The following is a 16,552-nucleotide window of genomic DNA, read 5'->3' as shown; positions in this document are numbered from 1 at the left end:
ACAAGTGTTAACCCTGCTAAGTGAATAATTATTAAAAGCTTTTATTCTGCCTGTAAACATGCAAAGTTTAGCAATGTAAGATAATTTTGAAAAAACCTTGAAAAAAAAGTGCTTGCATAATCAAACTGTATACATGTAATTCCTATCTTTCTCAAATATTGGAAAGGAATAACACCACCCCAGCTTTAAAAGTATGATTTTTTTATAAAAACGATTGCTCTGTAAAAATCTTGCAAAACATATGCAAGTAAGTGCATTTTAGGCATAATTGCATCCCATCTACATCAAAACTCATCAACCACAATTCATCGGGTGCTTCTCCCCATGCAGTGAGACTGGAATTATGTGGAAAATGCTGCATTGTGTCTAAATCACATGGCAATAGTATCCAACATATTACTTTGCACACTGTACTTGTGGTAAGTAAATTACATCTAGTATCATTCTCTTGCTAAGGCATTGGCACCTTATGGTATTAAACCCACTTTAAAAAAACAGTAGTTGTTAGCCTTCTTACCCCATCACTTTTTGGATGCAATGTGAGACATATAGAATTTGAAATTATTAGTGATTTATTGACCCTGTCATGTTGACAGGGGTCTCCCAAGTTTAAATTAAATTAAGATGATGTTTATTTGCTTTGGTAGGATTTTCTTGCCTGCTTTCTGCTTTCCGTCAGGCAGAAATGTGACTTTGATTTTATAACATATTGGTCAACAGCAGAAAATATGTTTTCTCGTTTGTGTCGTGTTTCTGAAGTCTGTTTGTACAGTACTGTAAACATGCAACTCAAGAGCATGAAATTTGATAATGAGAGCAAAGTGGAGAAAGAAACCTCATACTATGTTTCATGTGGGATTACTAGTTTTTTTTCTTTTTAAAATAAAAATCTCTATGATTTAATGTAAATGTTTGCTAAACTAGATACAGTCAATGAGAGCGTTTCAATGCATTACTAACAAAAAATCTGATAAACGTATTTGTTTTTTTTTTAACTTTATTCGGTAGATAGCTTGCCAAGTTGCCAGCCCCTAAAATAGAAATCACCCTGTTACTATATTTTTTAAATCATAGAGAGCAATTTATTGGATTTTTTTTTAACTGTACGTATGGAAATTAGAATTATATTTCTCATAGGCCTGTAGAGGGGTTGATGGTGTCATTAGAAGACATGGAAGTCCTGGCTCAGGTAGAAATTATGTTTCCATCTGGCACATTACTAAAGAAAAAACACATACTGGTGTGACCCACAACCCATCCACCCCGCAAAAACTTTTCCCCGGGCTCCCACCTCCCTGAAATCACAGGTGACTTGTGATGTACACAAAATCGTGGTTCCCCATGATTTTCCAAGCGTCTTGGGTCACCCACAGCTTCCCCTACAGAGGTAGCACACCCAGGTTTCCCTGCTACGATACTGCACACACACATCAGGTGTGTAAACCCCTTGGGTTACAAATGGTAGAGGCATGGGGTACATTAAGTTACTGTTACTGTTCGTTCAACTGTAGTTTTGCTTTTAAAGGAGTGTTGTTAAACCTCAATCAATACTGTGAGTCCGTATCCAATAAGTACAGCTGACATTGCTTTAAAGAACCCAAGATCAGTGATTATCACCCAGTACAGTATCATCACTACTTTTCCTGACAAAAGCACAGGCATTAGATGTAGAGTGTGGCAAAATGCCTGTTCACTGATGTCTAGGAACAAAAACAACTCAACCAAAAAATGCTTGGCTACACAAAGCTTACAGAACAGGGCCACTGTTTCAAGTTTCACACTGTTCCAAGTTCTAATGTCAGCACAAGATGTATGTTGTGAGCTCTGTTGCCCAGCAGCTGCACACAAGCCTAAGATCACCATATGCAATGCCAGGCATCAGCTGGAGTAGTGTAAAGCATGTGCCCATAGGACATTGGAATGATAATCATGATTCCCAATCTAGCACTGTGATAAATCAAAATTAGTCACCCTGTTTGTGTGTGTCATAAGCACCTTGAATGCTCGCTCCTGTTAGTTATAAAATGCCAAGATCAAAATAATTTTGCACTCTGTGGGATATGAACTGTTGTGCTATTTAAGCATCATGAGTATTGATGAAATAATGGAAAATCCTTCCCAGTGACTGTGCAGTAACTGATGGAATTACAAAATGTATCCTGACAAAACAAAAACCATGAGCTTTCTACTTACTACATTTTAATCAGATGTGTCTTTCCTACAAAAAAAGATGACTTTTGGGATTCTTGGCTTGGTTCCAAATTACTACTTTCTATAACAAATATGAAAAGAAAAATTAAACTTGTCCAAAAAGCCACAATTGCAATATGAATATACACATTTTTTCTGGAATTCCCCAGCAGGGTGGTAACATACTCCAGGAAAGTCTGTAAAAAGAGTAACCATGTTTATTTATAGAGCTTATACAGAATAAAATGTTGTTAGGGAATAAATACAAAAACTTCAGCAAAAACATTAACCGGAATAGTCTTATTCTGTTTCCTTACTTACCCTGTGTCTCATGATGACGTGCAATTCTTTGCGTTTCCCATGCATATTTTGCTTATGGAGAGACATAAAGTAATGTATTTGTAGAACTGAGGGATGGAGGAAAAGGAAAATGGCATAGGAAATGGTGACCAGGCAGTTGAAACATCAAACTCTATATTACAAAAGTTAAGACCGGAACAATCTCATTTGCAAGCTTCATGAATCACTCCCCGGAGAGACATTAAAACGTCAGTACCTTGTTTTTGTTATATCTGAAAATTAAAAAAAGAATTGTAATTGTAAAATTTTTCAAAAAAGTGTTTCCAGTGTAAAGCACAGGATATGCAAATATAAGCACCATAATTTGTCTTACAATTCAATTAAAAATTTATATGCAGTGCCTTGAAAAAAATTGTTTAGACCTTTGACCAATTCTCGCATCTTACTAAATAATTAATTATACACTGAAAATGAGTTCCCTTTGATATATTTATTTCAAAGCAGTAAAATGAAATTAGTATTTGTGACAATGTGACATTGTTTTATGTTTTATATTTAAAAAATGTGTTTGCATATGTACTCACTGTCTGCAATCAATGTGTGCGGAAATAAAATTTTTAAAGGAGAACTAAATGAATATGGCTAAAAATGCTTACTGCATCAGCATAAAGTTTCAGCATCTCTTTAACAGTAACAGTTCAGGCCTTCAAACTTGCGCACAGGAGCTCGCCATCTTGGATTTTGTTTGTGATTGACAAATTGTCATTGAAACTCACATGCTCTGAGAAGCTAAACATAGAAGTTGTTGCAAATCATGAAGCAGAAAATGAGGCTCATTCGATATGCAAGTCTATTCAAAAACTCGAAAATTGATAAATAAGCCCATAAGTGACAGTATACACCCCTTTTCGACACTTTTTGCCTATTGTTTTAATTTAAAACTATATATATATATATATTTTTTTTAGTTATATATAAAGCCAGTTTTACTTTAGCACTTACTGACACTTCCTTTCCTGCATAAAATTGGAGGATCTTATGAAACTAAGGGGTACATTTACTAATCCACGAATGTCCGAAAAGCGTCCGAATGCGGTTTTTTTCGTAATGATTGGTATTTTGCATTTTTTTCGTAAATTGTCGCGACTTTTTCGTAGTGTTACGACTTGCGCAAATTGTTGCGACTTTTTCATAGCCGTCGCGCCGAATACGAAAGTTTCGGATTCATTTAAGCTTCAGTATCGTGACTTTCCTTGGGCCAGGTTGGAGCTGCAGAGTGCCAGTGAGTCCTATGGGAGGCTTCCAAAATCATCAAAGTCTGAAAGGTTTGCCCGCCGTTTACGAGCGCTCAATACGAAAAAGTCGCGACAATATACAAGCAAATCGTAACGGCTACGAAAAAGTCGCGACAATTCGCGCAAGTCGTAACGGCTACGAAAAAGTCGTGACAATTTACGAAAAAGTCTTACAAAAAAATACAAAAAAGTCGCAAAATGTTCGTTTCCAATCCGAATTTTTCCCATTCAGATTCGTGGATTAGTAAATGTGCCCCTTAGTGTTCACTGAAGATCCTCTGATAATAAGCTGCCTAAATGCTGCTGATTAGATAAGGGAGGGGTGTTGGCCCAGGTGCAGGCACATGCGGTAGTAGGCCAGGGGTGACATCATGGGGGGGCGGGGATGAGGCGGGTCCGTGACATCACGGGGGTGGGACACTGCAACAATGTCACTGAGTCAAAACTGGACAGGTGGCAACCCTTTGTGGCAGATATTGGTGCTGAAATGCGAGAATTCGCATTTCAGAGCCAATATCAACTATGAACTTCAAGTAACAATTACTTACAAAAGCAAACATGTCAGCAAAAAAACGTCAACACGACCTATAGGTAGCTTTTTATGTATATTCATATTTTGAAAAGTAGTTTTTTCGTGTCAGTATCACTTTAAGGGTAGGTAAAGGACTCTCAACAAATGAATGCATTTTCACACAGAAATCTGCTCCATGTACTAGGGTTGCCACCTCTGCTGGCTAAGAATGCCGAGCAGGGGGCGGGGGTGACGTCATGGGGGACATGGCATGACATGGCGGGGAGGAGGCAGGACCGTGACATCACCGGGGCGGGGCAACGTGTCAATGTTACTGAGTCCTGCCCGGATGAATTAGCATGCACGATATTTAGAGAAACTTCTTCACTGAAGTTTGGAACCGCCTGAATATTCCCTTAACCCATGGGCCATAGGCCCTGCAGTCCTCAAGAAGAGCACTCGTGAAAATACTGCAATTCAGTAATGATTTGTGTTCCTTTAAAAAAACATTGTCTGTCTGTAAGTAAACTGTATACGGTAGCCAAATCCCCACCTTCTTCATATGAAAAATTCTAACTATTGCATAAAAGACTTTAAAATGTGTCTTTACATCTTCACAGCAGAAAGGTGTGTACAGCATCAGCTTAATTCCCATTTGTGGCCTTTGGTTTACTGAAGCTTTCCCAGACTTACATAGTTACATAGTTACATAGTTACATAGGGTTGAAAAAAGACCATTGTCCATCAAGTTCAACCCATCCGAGTAAACCCAGCACACAACCTATACTAACCAATCTATACACTCACATACATAAACTATATATATACAACCAGTAATACTAACTGTAGATATTAGTATCACAATAGCCTTGGATATTCTGCTTGTTCAAAAACTCATCCAGGCCCCTCTTAAAGGCATTAACAGAGTCTGCCATTACCACATCACTAGGAAGGGCATTCCACAGCCTCACTGCCCTCACCGTGAAAAACCACCTACGCTGCTTCAAATGGAAGCTCCTTTCCTCTAATCTATAGGGGTGACCTCTGGTGCGCTGATTGTTTTTATGGGAAAAAAGAACATCCCCCAACTGCCTATAATCCCCTCTAATGTACTTGTACAGAGTAATCATGTCCCCTCGCAAGCGCCTCTTTTCCAGAGAAAACAACCCCAACCTCGACAGTCTAACCTCATAGCTTAAATCTTCCATCCCCTTTACCAGTTTAGTTGCACGTCTCTGCACTCTCTCCAGCTCATTAATATCCTTCTTAAGGACTGGAGCCCAAAACTGCACTGCATACTCAAGGTGAGGCCTTACCAGGGGACCTATAAAGCGGCAAAAATATGTTCTCATCCCTTGAGTCAATGCCCTTTTTTTATACAAGACAGCACTTTATTTGCTGTAGTAGCCACAGAATGACACTGCCTGGAATTAGACAACTTGTGATCTACAAAAACCCCTAGATCCTTCTCCATTAAGGATGCCCCCAACACACTACCATTCAGTAGATAGTTTGCGTTTATATTATTCCTACCAAAGTGCATAACTTTGCACTTGTCAACATTGAACCTCATTTTCCAGTTTGCTGCCCAGTTTTCCAATTTTGTCAAATCGCTCTGCAAAGCGGCAGCATCCTGCATGGAACTTATAGTTTTGCACAATTTAGTGTCATCAGCAAAAATAGAAACAGTACTCTCTATGCCCACCTCCAGGTCATTAATAAACAAGTTAAAAAGCAAAGGACCAAGGACTGACCCCTGCGGTACTCCACTAACCACACTGGCCCAATTAGAAAATGTTCCATTTACCACCACTCTTTGTACTCTATCCTTCAGCCAGTTTTCTATCCAATTACAAATATTATGTTCTAGGCCAATATTCCTCAATTTGATCATTAACCTTCTGTGAGGTACTGTATCAAACGCTTTAGCAAAATCTAAGTAGATGACATCAACTGCCATTCCAGCATCAAGGTTCCTGCTCACCTCCTCATAAAAGGCAACTAAATTAGTCTGGCAAGATCTGTTACGCATAAAACCATGCTGGCACAAACTAATAGTATTGTGAACTGCAATGTATTCAACTATCCTATCCCTTATTACCCCTTCCAGAAGCTTTCCTACTACTGATGTCAGACTAACAGGCCTATAGTTTTCAGGCTGAGAACGAGATCCCTTTTTAAATAACGGCACCACATTAGCAATCCGCCAGTCTCTCGGCACCATGCCAAACCTCAACGAATCCTGAAAAATTATGTGAAGAGGCTTGGCAATCACAGCGCTCAGCTCATTTAATACCCTGGGATGAATCCCATCCGGTCCTGGACCTTTGTTTACCTTTACATGTTCAAGTCTCTTTTGAATTTCCTCCTGAGTGACCCATGCGCCAGTAGCTAAATTACTAGCACTGGGTATATTAAAAGGGAAGCCTTCATTATCTGGCTCCTCAGATGTATAGACAGATGAAAAATAAGAGTTCAAAATTTCAGCTTTTTCCCCGTTCTCAGCAACCAACGTACCCCCCCGTGATAATAAAGTTCCCACCCCTTCTTGCTTCATTTTTTTACTATTCACATAATTAAAAAATAATTTTGGATTCTTTTTACTCCTAGCTGCAATATCCCTTTCCATCTCTATTTTAGCTTGCCTGATAGCTTTTTTGCATGCTTTATTTGCTTCCTTGTACCTGATGAAAGTTTCCGCTGTCCCAGCTAACTTGAATGCTTTAAAAGCACGTTTTTTATTACCAACCTCGACTTTAACTCTTTTATTCAGCCATAAGGGTTTTGCTTTGCGATGCCTCTCCTTGCTTACAAGGGGAATATACTGTTGTGTATACCTGCAAAGCAATGTTTTAAAGATGTTCCATTTTCCTTCTGTGTCTAACCCCATGAAAAGCCTTTCCCAGTTGACACATTGCAGAGATGCCCTTAAACTGGCAAAGTCTGCACGTCTAAAATTGAGCGTTTTAGTTACTCCCTTATAGAGCTGTCTCTGTAGCATTATCTCAAAGGAGACCATGTTGTGATCACTGTTCCCCAAATGCTCACCCACACAAATGTTAGAGATAAGTTCAGTATTATTAGATATTACCAGGTCCAAAATAGACTCATTCCGAGTAGGTTCTTGAACCACCTGAAATAAAAAGTTGTCATTTAGCATATTTACAAACCTACTAGCTTTTTCTGACTTAGCCACCCCATTACTCCAGTCAATGTCCGGATAATTAAAGTCCCCCATAATAACAACTTGACCCAATTTTGAAGCCTCCTCCATTTGCAAAAGTAGCTGGGCCTCATCCCCCTCATCTATACGGGGTGGTTTATAGCATACACCAATGACCATTTTCTTTGTGACCTTCAGCCCTACTGAAATTTCTACCCAAAGAGATTCAACGTTTTCATTGGTAATGTCTTTATTACATGGCTTTAAATCTGACTTTACATAAAGACAAACCCCTCCACCCTTTTTAATCCCTCTGTCCCTCCTAAAAAGCGTATACCCATTTAAATTCACTGCCCAGTCGCATTTTTCATCCCACCAGGTCTCAGTGATACCAATTAAGTCATAATTTTCAATACATGCAATAGCCTGCAGCTCCCCTATTTTTCCCGACAAGCTACGCGCATTAGCCAGCATGCAGCGGAGATTACTACTTCTTCCTCTACAGCTTACATTAGCTAAAGGACAGTTAGAGCTAAGGTGAAAATTAGTCTGTTTCCCTTGTAACAATGGAAGCTCCTTATCTGATAAACTATATGCCCCCCTCACTCCTCCCCCACAACCCTTTACGGGTCCCACTGCCCCATCTACACTAGCTCTCCCATAAGAATCTAGCTTACTTGATATATGCCTCATTACTACACATTCCTGCTTGCATTTAATTGCCAATGTCACACTTTTTTATTGCCCACAATACCACAGAGACTTGGTGAAACAGTTTACAGGTACATTTACATTTTTCCTTTCTGCTAGGCAGCCTGCCAGTCAGTTCCCCTGTATTGGAAAGCAAGACTTGTGTTATTTTACATTTCTCTAAACATGTGCTTTTGGCTTACAGGGTACTTGTGGTGGTTCTGCAAGAAAAAATTGCAGCGTTCGACAGCTGTACGTTTACGAAGAAATTTTTTGTGACAAGTAAGTAGACATTATTGGTGTATTAAACCTTGTTTGTTGACTACGGAAGCTGGGAAAGACCGAATGGCTTTGAACATGACCTTAACAGAATATATGCCTGAATATATTTCTGTAAGAACTCCATTAATTATATTCTCTAGTGACTTTTTGTATGAATGTATGTGAACCATTGTACAACTAGAATCAATAGAAAAATGTTTGTAGGGCAAAAAGAAGACCCACCACACAGGGATAGAAAACAGCTCACCTTCCCGCCAGTTGATGCAGATTGTCACAGGGACAGAAAGTTAAAACATAAATTTTACTTATATCATTAAAACAACAAGTTATTTAAAAACCCTGGGTATAATATGTGTAACAGCAGATGAGTGGCGACTGTAGTATCCTGCTTAAAAGATCTCTGTATCTGTTAATTTTGGCAACAAAAAAGAGGCAGAAAGTGTCCAAACCACATAACCCTTATCTAGGCTTACTACAGTGACTATGTCCCAGTTGCACCCAGGGGTCTTATTACCCACCCACCGCCCATATCTAACACTTGGTATTGTGGAGTGAGTATTAGCCTCAAGAGGTACCGGATACTATTGAGACTCAAAAGTGTACCGCTCTTCTGTCTTTGTGTCACAGAAAGCTTAGTCACCTTGCACTTGCATATTGTTAAAAACACACACAATACAGGACAAACCTGACCCTCCACAGTGTGAGGAGTGCATCAGGCATGTCCTGTGGTGTGTGTGTAAAAAACAAACACGTTAAAAAAGCAAAATATTGTCATTTTAACATTTTTCTTAGCAGAGAAAAAATTACATAATGCAAAAACAGTAGATTTTAGCTGGGGAAAAGGTTTATACAAATGTTTAAAAACAAAACTGTAGCTTTGTTCTGGGCTGTAATAAAAGCTGCCAATAGGTGTCAGCATCACCCTAGAAAATGATAATGGTTGTTTCAATCCTTCTCTCTAATCCTTCTCTAAAATTCCAAAAAAGTCTGGACACTCAGTTAAATGTAATTATAAAGAGAATGGGATGATTTACAGATCATTCAACCCCTAAATTTGTTTGCAAATAGTATAAAAACAATAAATCAAATTTTGAAAATGTATTTATTTTCCCCATGTTCTGAAAAATATCTATTCCTTTTTCATTTCTTACCAGCATCATATATCTAAAACATTGGGACAGGGGCAACAAAATATTGGAAAGTGTAATTCTAATAAAAAAAAAAGTGAACCCAAAGAGGAAAAATTATTTTCTTCAATGTAAAATTGTAAAGAATTTAGGAATTTCATAATCTACAGTACATAACAACATGAAAATTCACTGTACACAAGAGACCAAGTCCAAAAGCCATTACTGTATACCCATCATTAGAAGCACTGCTAACAGACAGTGATTCTGTTGTGGAAATCACTGCATGAGCTCAGGAATATTTCCCAGAATCATAAATTACAACTCTACCATGCAAAGAAGAAACCGTATATAAACATGATCCAGAAACACCACCTCCTACTCTGGGCCCAAGCTAATTTAAGATTAACTGATGCAATGTAGAAAACTGTCCTGTACTCTGACAAATCAAAATTTTAAATGTTTTAAAATCATGAATGCCAGGTTTTCTTGGGTTAAGAGGTGAAGGACCAACCAGCGCTGGCTTTCAAAATATTGCACCCCTAAGCCAGCTGTCTCCTTCATCCCTCAAACTGAACAGCGCCAGATTTCCATTCACTGCCCCCCCCCCAGCATTGCGAACATGCACATCCTCCAAAGTTTTTTGTGCATCCCATCCCCTGTTCTCCGTATGTGAGCAAATTTTACATGTGGCTGGGCAGCATGCCGCCCTAGGACACAGGAGATTCAGCATGTCCAGTCCCCAATGCTCCAGCTGTCTGTAGGAAAGAAAAATTACAGATGTCGCTGGGTGACATGCCACCCTGAAAAACTTGGCACCCTAGGATTAGGCCTTTGTGGTCTTTCCAAAAATCTGTGCTTGGGTCCTATCCTGCTTGTTATCAGTGCACAGTTCAAAAGGCAGCATCAGTGATGGTATGGGGGTGCATTAATGTAAATGGCATGGGTAGCTTGCACATCTGGAAAGGCACCATTATTGCTGAAATATATATATTTTGTTTGTAACATGCTGTCATCTAGAGAATGCATTTTTTAGGGAAGACCTTGCTTATTTCAGCAAGCCAATGCCAAACTGCATTCTGCATGGCTCTTCAGTAAACGAGTCTGGGTGCTAATTGGCCTGCCTGCAGTCCAGGCCTGTCACCCACTGAAAACATTTGGCGCATTATGAAAGAAAAAATACAACAAAGCAAACCCCAAAATGTTGAGCAGCTGAAATCCTATGTAAGGCAAGAATGGGACAACCTTTCACTTTCAAAACCATAGCAATTGGTCTCTTCAGTTCCCAAACGTCTACAAAAAGCTGACAAAGTGGGAAACTTGCCACTGTCCCAACTTTTTTCTAAAACAGGCTGCTGGCATCATTTTCAAAATGGACATGTACAATTTCTCAGTTTCAACATTTGATATGTTGTCTTTGTACTATTTTCAATTAAAATTATGGTTTAAATTATTTGAAATTCATCCCATTATTTCTTTATTTACATTTTACACAGTGTCCCAACTTTTTTGGATACACTGAGTGTTAGGAGATTTTGAACTATGTATTTCAACCACTGATTTGAAATAGTTTTGCAATGCTTTTTAAAAAGAATATTCTGGGTAATGTGGGTGTTAAGTAATTAGTAAAAAAGAACCACTTATACTTCTCTACTAATGTAACATTTGACTGTTCATTGCTGGATACATCATGTTGAGTATGGCCTGAAGGGCAATTTAAGTATATCACATATCTATGATTTTTAAATTTGGATTTTCTTTTTCTAGAACTTATTATATTATATTTATAATTAGGAATTTTTTCAATAAAACCACTTTTTCTTTTGTATCAAGTCCCTGTGTGTGCGGCACTCTTTCTACTATTATTATTATAACAATATTGCATTCCCATTTGCACCGGGGATTTACAATTCAGAGAGGGGTGTTCAGCGCTACCATTGAGCTCTTAACACCTTATAGAACAGTTCTTATGAACTGACACATTTTTCTGCTTTGATCATTATCTGAGTTTGATAAATATGTTCTAGTTAGAAAAATGTTTTTTAATTCTGCTAAAGTAAAGATAGATAAAAAAGATCTTTAGAAAAATAGTATCTAACATTTCATTAACATATATGTTCTATAGGTTTTGGCTGAAACAAAATTAGCCAGTGTTAATAAGCATAAAATTCAGCACCCTATATCACACAGTTTTCTTTAAAGGGTAAGTAAACCTCAAAAAATACGTAAAATTGCTCAGGGTGCATTTCTAAGCACTTATTCAGTTTAATATTTTTTCCAGTTTAGAAGTATTTAAGTTTTTATTAACTGCCAATATAATGAATTCTGATATACCTTCAGAAGGAAAGTGTTCTTATGTTGATCTGCTCAGGGAAGATCAAAAACCTCAGATGCCCTATCCTATCTCCTTGAGCAGAGCTACTTCTCTGAAGGTATATCTCTTTATGGTCTTATAAATGTAACTGACCAGCAGGTGGTGCTGTTGTTACAAAATTCATTTTATTGACAGTTATTAAAAACTTAAATAGCTCTGAAACAAAAAAAATAAATTGTGAATGCAAATTGCAAAAACACTTAGAAAAGCATCATGAGCACTTTTACTTTAATTTTTAAAGGTTTGCTTATACTTTAACTATGATTCATTGCTCTGTATGTGCTGTATTAGTTCTGATTGCAGACTGAAAGTGGGCCTTTAAAAATGCCTCATTTCATTTGGTTTAGACAGTTAAAATATATTATTTTTAATATCTTCTTCTAAGTCTTAATCACTGGTGGTAATTGGAGGCAGTATATAAATACGTGTACTGAACAGAAAAGAATGGGAAAACAAGCTTGCATCCCATGAGAATGTTTACTAAACAAACTATATCCTTCTACTTTGAGAATTTGCCTGGGAATATGTTCCTTTTATATTTGCATGGCACACAGAACTTTCTTTTTAAATTTGCATTACATGTGCATGTATATTGGTAAGTCAGGGGTCCAGAAGTTAAAATAACAGCTCCAAATGCATACACATTTATCAGAATAATGAAAGAAATAGGCAGCAGCAAAAAGATCTTCAAAGGGGCCTGGCACACAGCCACTCTTACTCGTCAGCCCAACCTGCCCAGTGCCCTACCGTACCCCCCCCCCGCCTGTGTCCCCCAGATCCCAGCCCCTCAGTGTCCTACATTCCCTGTCTAAGGGTAAGAGTGCACCTGGGGAGGGGGGATTTTTTAAACTATTATTTAACTTTTTAACAAGAGAGCAGGGGACTCCTCTGTTCCCCTGCCCCCCTCGCAATCATGGGGTCTGCTTTCTCTATAGTTACGCCACTGGAAATAGGTATTGGATCCCCTAGAAACCCATTATCCAAAAATCTCCAAATTACAGGCATGCCATAGAGTCTGTTTTAAACAGATCATTCTATTTTTTAAAATGGTACCTCCTTTCTCTGCAGTATTAAAACAGCACATTGTACCTAGCATTAAATGGTGGAAACACAGTCCTACTGGATTTATGTAATGTTTATAACACAAAGCATGTACTATAACAGGGATCCCTAACCTTTCTTACTCGTGAGCCACAGTCAAAAAACACAAGCATCATAAAAGTTTATGAAGGTGCCAAATAAGGGCTGTGATTGGTTATTAGGTAGCATCTATGCATACTATCTGCTTACAGGAGACTTTATTTGGTTATAAATCCTGTTTTTATTTAAAGAAGAAGGAAAGGCTAAGTCACTTGGGGGTGTTAAAATGTTAGGCATCCCCCAGTGACTTTAATCGCCTACCTTTTACCCTGAGCTGGTTCTCCTGTTAGGAGAAAACCGCACCAGCCTAGGGTAGCTGCAGCGAGTTTTTCCTTATTCCTTCTTTCTTCGGAATCCCTGGGCTGGCGCATGCGCAGTAGATGAAAAAGACTTTTTTGTTGAAGTTCCGCTTTTCACTCTACTGCGCATGCGCAGTGCGCGAAGATGGAAGAGGGAACAAGAGCCAGTCGCTGCAGCTACCCCGGACTGGTGCGGTTTTCTCCTAACAGGGGCACCAGCCGGGGTAAAAGGTAAGCAATTTAAGTCCCTGGGGATGCCTAACATTTTGGCATCTCCTTTAAAAGGTAAGTCAACACCAAAACTTGCCACCAAGAATTATAGCTTGCCCATTATTTGTAGAGGTAACAAATTTTTAAAACAGTACAGCAAAAATTGCTAATACAGTATGTATCTCATAATCACAGTGCTTCTTCTTTCATATATTAACACAACAACAAATACAATACAAATAATGCCTGTTTTAGGGGACCTGTTTCAGTGTTTGACAAATGCACAGTATGCCTTTTTTAGCTGTGGAGTGCTAGGTGACCACAAGATGGTGCCCATAATTCTTAAAACAACAGTGCCAGGAATCCCTTTGTCTATAGTTATCTTTGGCATCAACTATGCATGGTGAAATATGGATCCACTGATAGTTCAGTCTATTGGCAGAGTAAATGTAATTGTTAGGTATGGAAGGCAGCACAATCCAGGATCTTGTGGGACTCAGCAGAAACAAACAAATTAACTTAGTAACTTAGTTTCAGTAATGTTGTTTGTTGTTGACCCTAAAAGAACCTTGGGTCATACCGCTAACAAGTCAGGCCTTCCATTTTCTGTCGAAAAGCAGACAAAATGCTGTTTTATCTTGATTCTGCCCTCGTTTCCCCCTATGCTATATTTAACAATGATGTTATTTATTTTTTAATCTGCCATGAAACCGTTTTGAAGGCTGTTCATTATCGTCAAAATTAGCAAAAGATTTCCTGTTTTTTATGCATTCTTATGGGCAGTAGTTCTTTCCCACTTTATCTACTGTGAAACAATTGGAGGGCTATTATTGTCAGAATTAGCTTATGATTTCCGTTCCTCTGTTTAAAGTTGTGAGGGGGAATTTTTCATATAGTCAGTGGTCTCTTATTTCCTGGAACTAGATCTCATACATCATTCGGAGCTTCAAATACATCAGAGTGCTTTGTGTGCTTAACACATTTATAGATTTATGCAGTTTCTATGTCATTTACTTTTTCTTTTTCCTCTTTATGATAGTCAATTGTATATTGTATTTTATTGGTAACTTGCCAGGTGCTATCCCAGGGCGTATGTCTAATGTCACACTGGCTGATATCCCAACAGCAGTTAAACACAGAAAAAAGCTGCACATGTGAGACCCTTGAGTGTGCGCTTAATCACTGCTTTTAGGAATTATCAAGTGCTGTGAGTAACTGTGATGGGGAAACATGGCAAGCATCTACAGGTATAGCTTCTTTATCCAGATCCCCATTATCCAGAGAGTCTGAATTATGGCCATTTCCCATAGACTCTATTATCAAGTATCTCAAATTTTTTAAAAATGATTTCCTTTTTCTCTGTAATAATAATTTAACGCTTACATTTTTATTAGTCGACTTAAAATATGGAGATCCAAATTATGGAAAGATTCCTTGTCCGGAAACCCCAGGTCACTAGCATTCTGGATAAAAGGTCCCATACCTGTATTGGTAAATGTGCATCTTGTGCATATATGTAAGGAAACAGGCTGTAGGACGTATAGAGGAGGGAGAATCATCCAAGTGTTGCCCAAATGATTCATTTAAAAGCTTTCCCAAGACAGTAAGGTGCATTCACTTACCCTGACGCAGTTGTGCCAAATATTTTCACAGTCTGTCTTGCTTCAGTTGCAACGTGCACTTATGTCAGTTTTGGTTTTCAGTGTGCGAATGATGTCTGTGCCTAATCCTTTAGACACAAGTGTGCTGCTTCTATTGATGCAGGGGGCTGAGGGAACCGTGGATCTACCGTGTGGTCAGGAAATTACGACAGCTCCATGGTTACCTGCGCCAATAGATGCAGCGCCACTTAATTCATGATGGAAGGCAGGAGGGACTGAATGCTGTTGCGCAATTATATGGAAGCGTGTAGAGTACCTTTGGATGCAAGTATTGAAAGTGGTTTTAGACGCAACTCACTGAAGGGTAAAGTGCTAATTGCTTTCTACGTGTGCGGACATAAATGAGCTCTAGTGTCTCTCCTAACATTTCCTTATGGACCATACTTAACTGCAGATCAATAGTGACATTTTGTGCAGCTTTCCTAAGCATTTCATTTGCTCCTGGGAGTTGTCCAATGTATCAGAAACCGAGCAACAGTACTGGGCTAGAGCCACATAGTTGACTTTTTGTAAACTTCTTGTAACTGCCTAACAATAGTCTTTATCTTATACATAGCAACCTACATGTACTTTATTATTTGGGACCTGACGTTTAACACAAATGAAGTTTACTCATAGCTAGCTGCAAATATGTGTTGTTACTCCTAACAAAATAAGTGATACACTTCAGTCATCTAAATGTTTTACGTTTAGCTCATGTTCTTGTGTAGTGCCAAGCAGAGGAATAACAGCATTAAATATCCTCTAAACAAAACAGCATAAGGCCTTTGTAACATAATCCCCCATCCCTTATTTCCCATACATGTTAGCACATTTTTCATTGTGCCTTCATGCTTACAACAGAGGTTTCTTTTGGAACTTCACTGAATGTTCAAGTTAAGCATTAACAAGAACTGTTACTGTTGTGCTGTAGAGTCCAGCATGGGTCAAGCTATCTGTTTGTACTTCTATGTGGTGCTGGATCTGCTGACTCAAGATCTCAGTGCCTGTTTGGATGATCGTCTGTTATATGCCTTGCAACTTTGCCTTTTTCTTAATGCTCCAAACTTAATGTTTTCTAATTAACAAAGTTAATTTTTCTGAGAGTACTGCTAAGTATTCTCCTTTTTACTTTACTTTGTGTAGTTTTATTGTAGATCACAAGCTTCAATAAATATCAAGAAATTTACATATGTCTTTTTGATTTCTTAAATGGCATATAGAATGAATCTTCAACAATGTACTTGCAAAAGTTTCTGCTTTGGAAACGATTTTGTCTTTATAGGTGCACCGCTGCTAGCATTTTAATGGTAAAAGGTACTATGGAAAAG

The 16,552-nt window shown here is 38.4% G+C and overlaps 1 protein-coding gene across 5 annotated transcripts in view; it reads left to right on the top strand.

Moving 5' to 3' along the window:
• The window catches only part of bcas3 (breast carcinoma amplified sequence 3), a 584,912-nt gene that overhangs the window by 78,237 nt on the left and 490,123 nt on the right, over positions 1–16,552 (top strand). For all 5 annotated transcript variants that reach the window (XM_031896950.1, XM_031896949.1, XM_031896951.1 and 2 more), the window contains exon 10: positions 8,355–8,431. In XM_031896950.1, coding sequence (XP_031752810.1) covers positions 8,355–8,431 — 77 coding nt within the window. The remainder of the gene's footprint in view (positions 1–8,354; positions 8,432–16,552) is intronic.

This window comes from Xenopus tropicalis, chromosome 2 (assembly GCF_000004195.4).
Source record: "Xenopus tropicalis strain Nigerian chromosome 2, UCB_Xtro_10.0, whole genome shotgun sequence".
NCBI lineage: Eukaryota > Metazoa > Chordata > Amphibia > Anura > Pipidae > Xenopus > Xenopus tropicalis.
The sequence above is the reverse complement of the archived record's forward strand: the minus strand, read 5'-3'. Positions and strand labels throughout refer to the sequence as shown.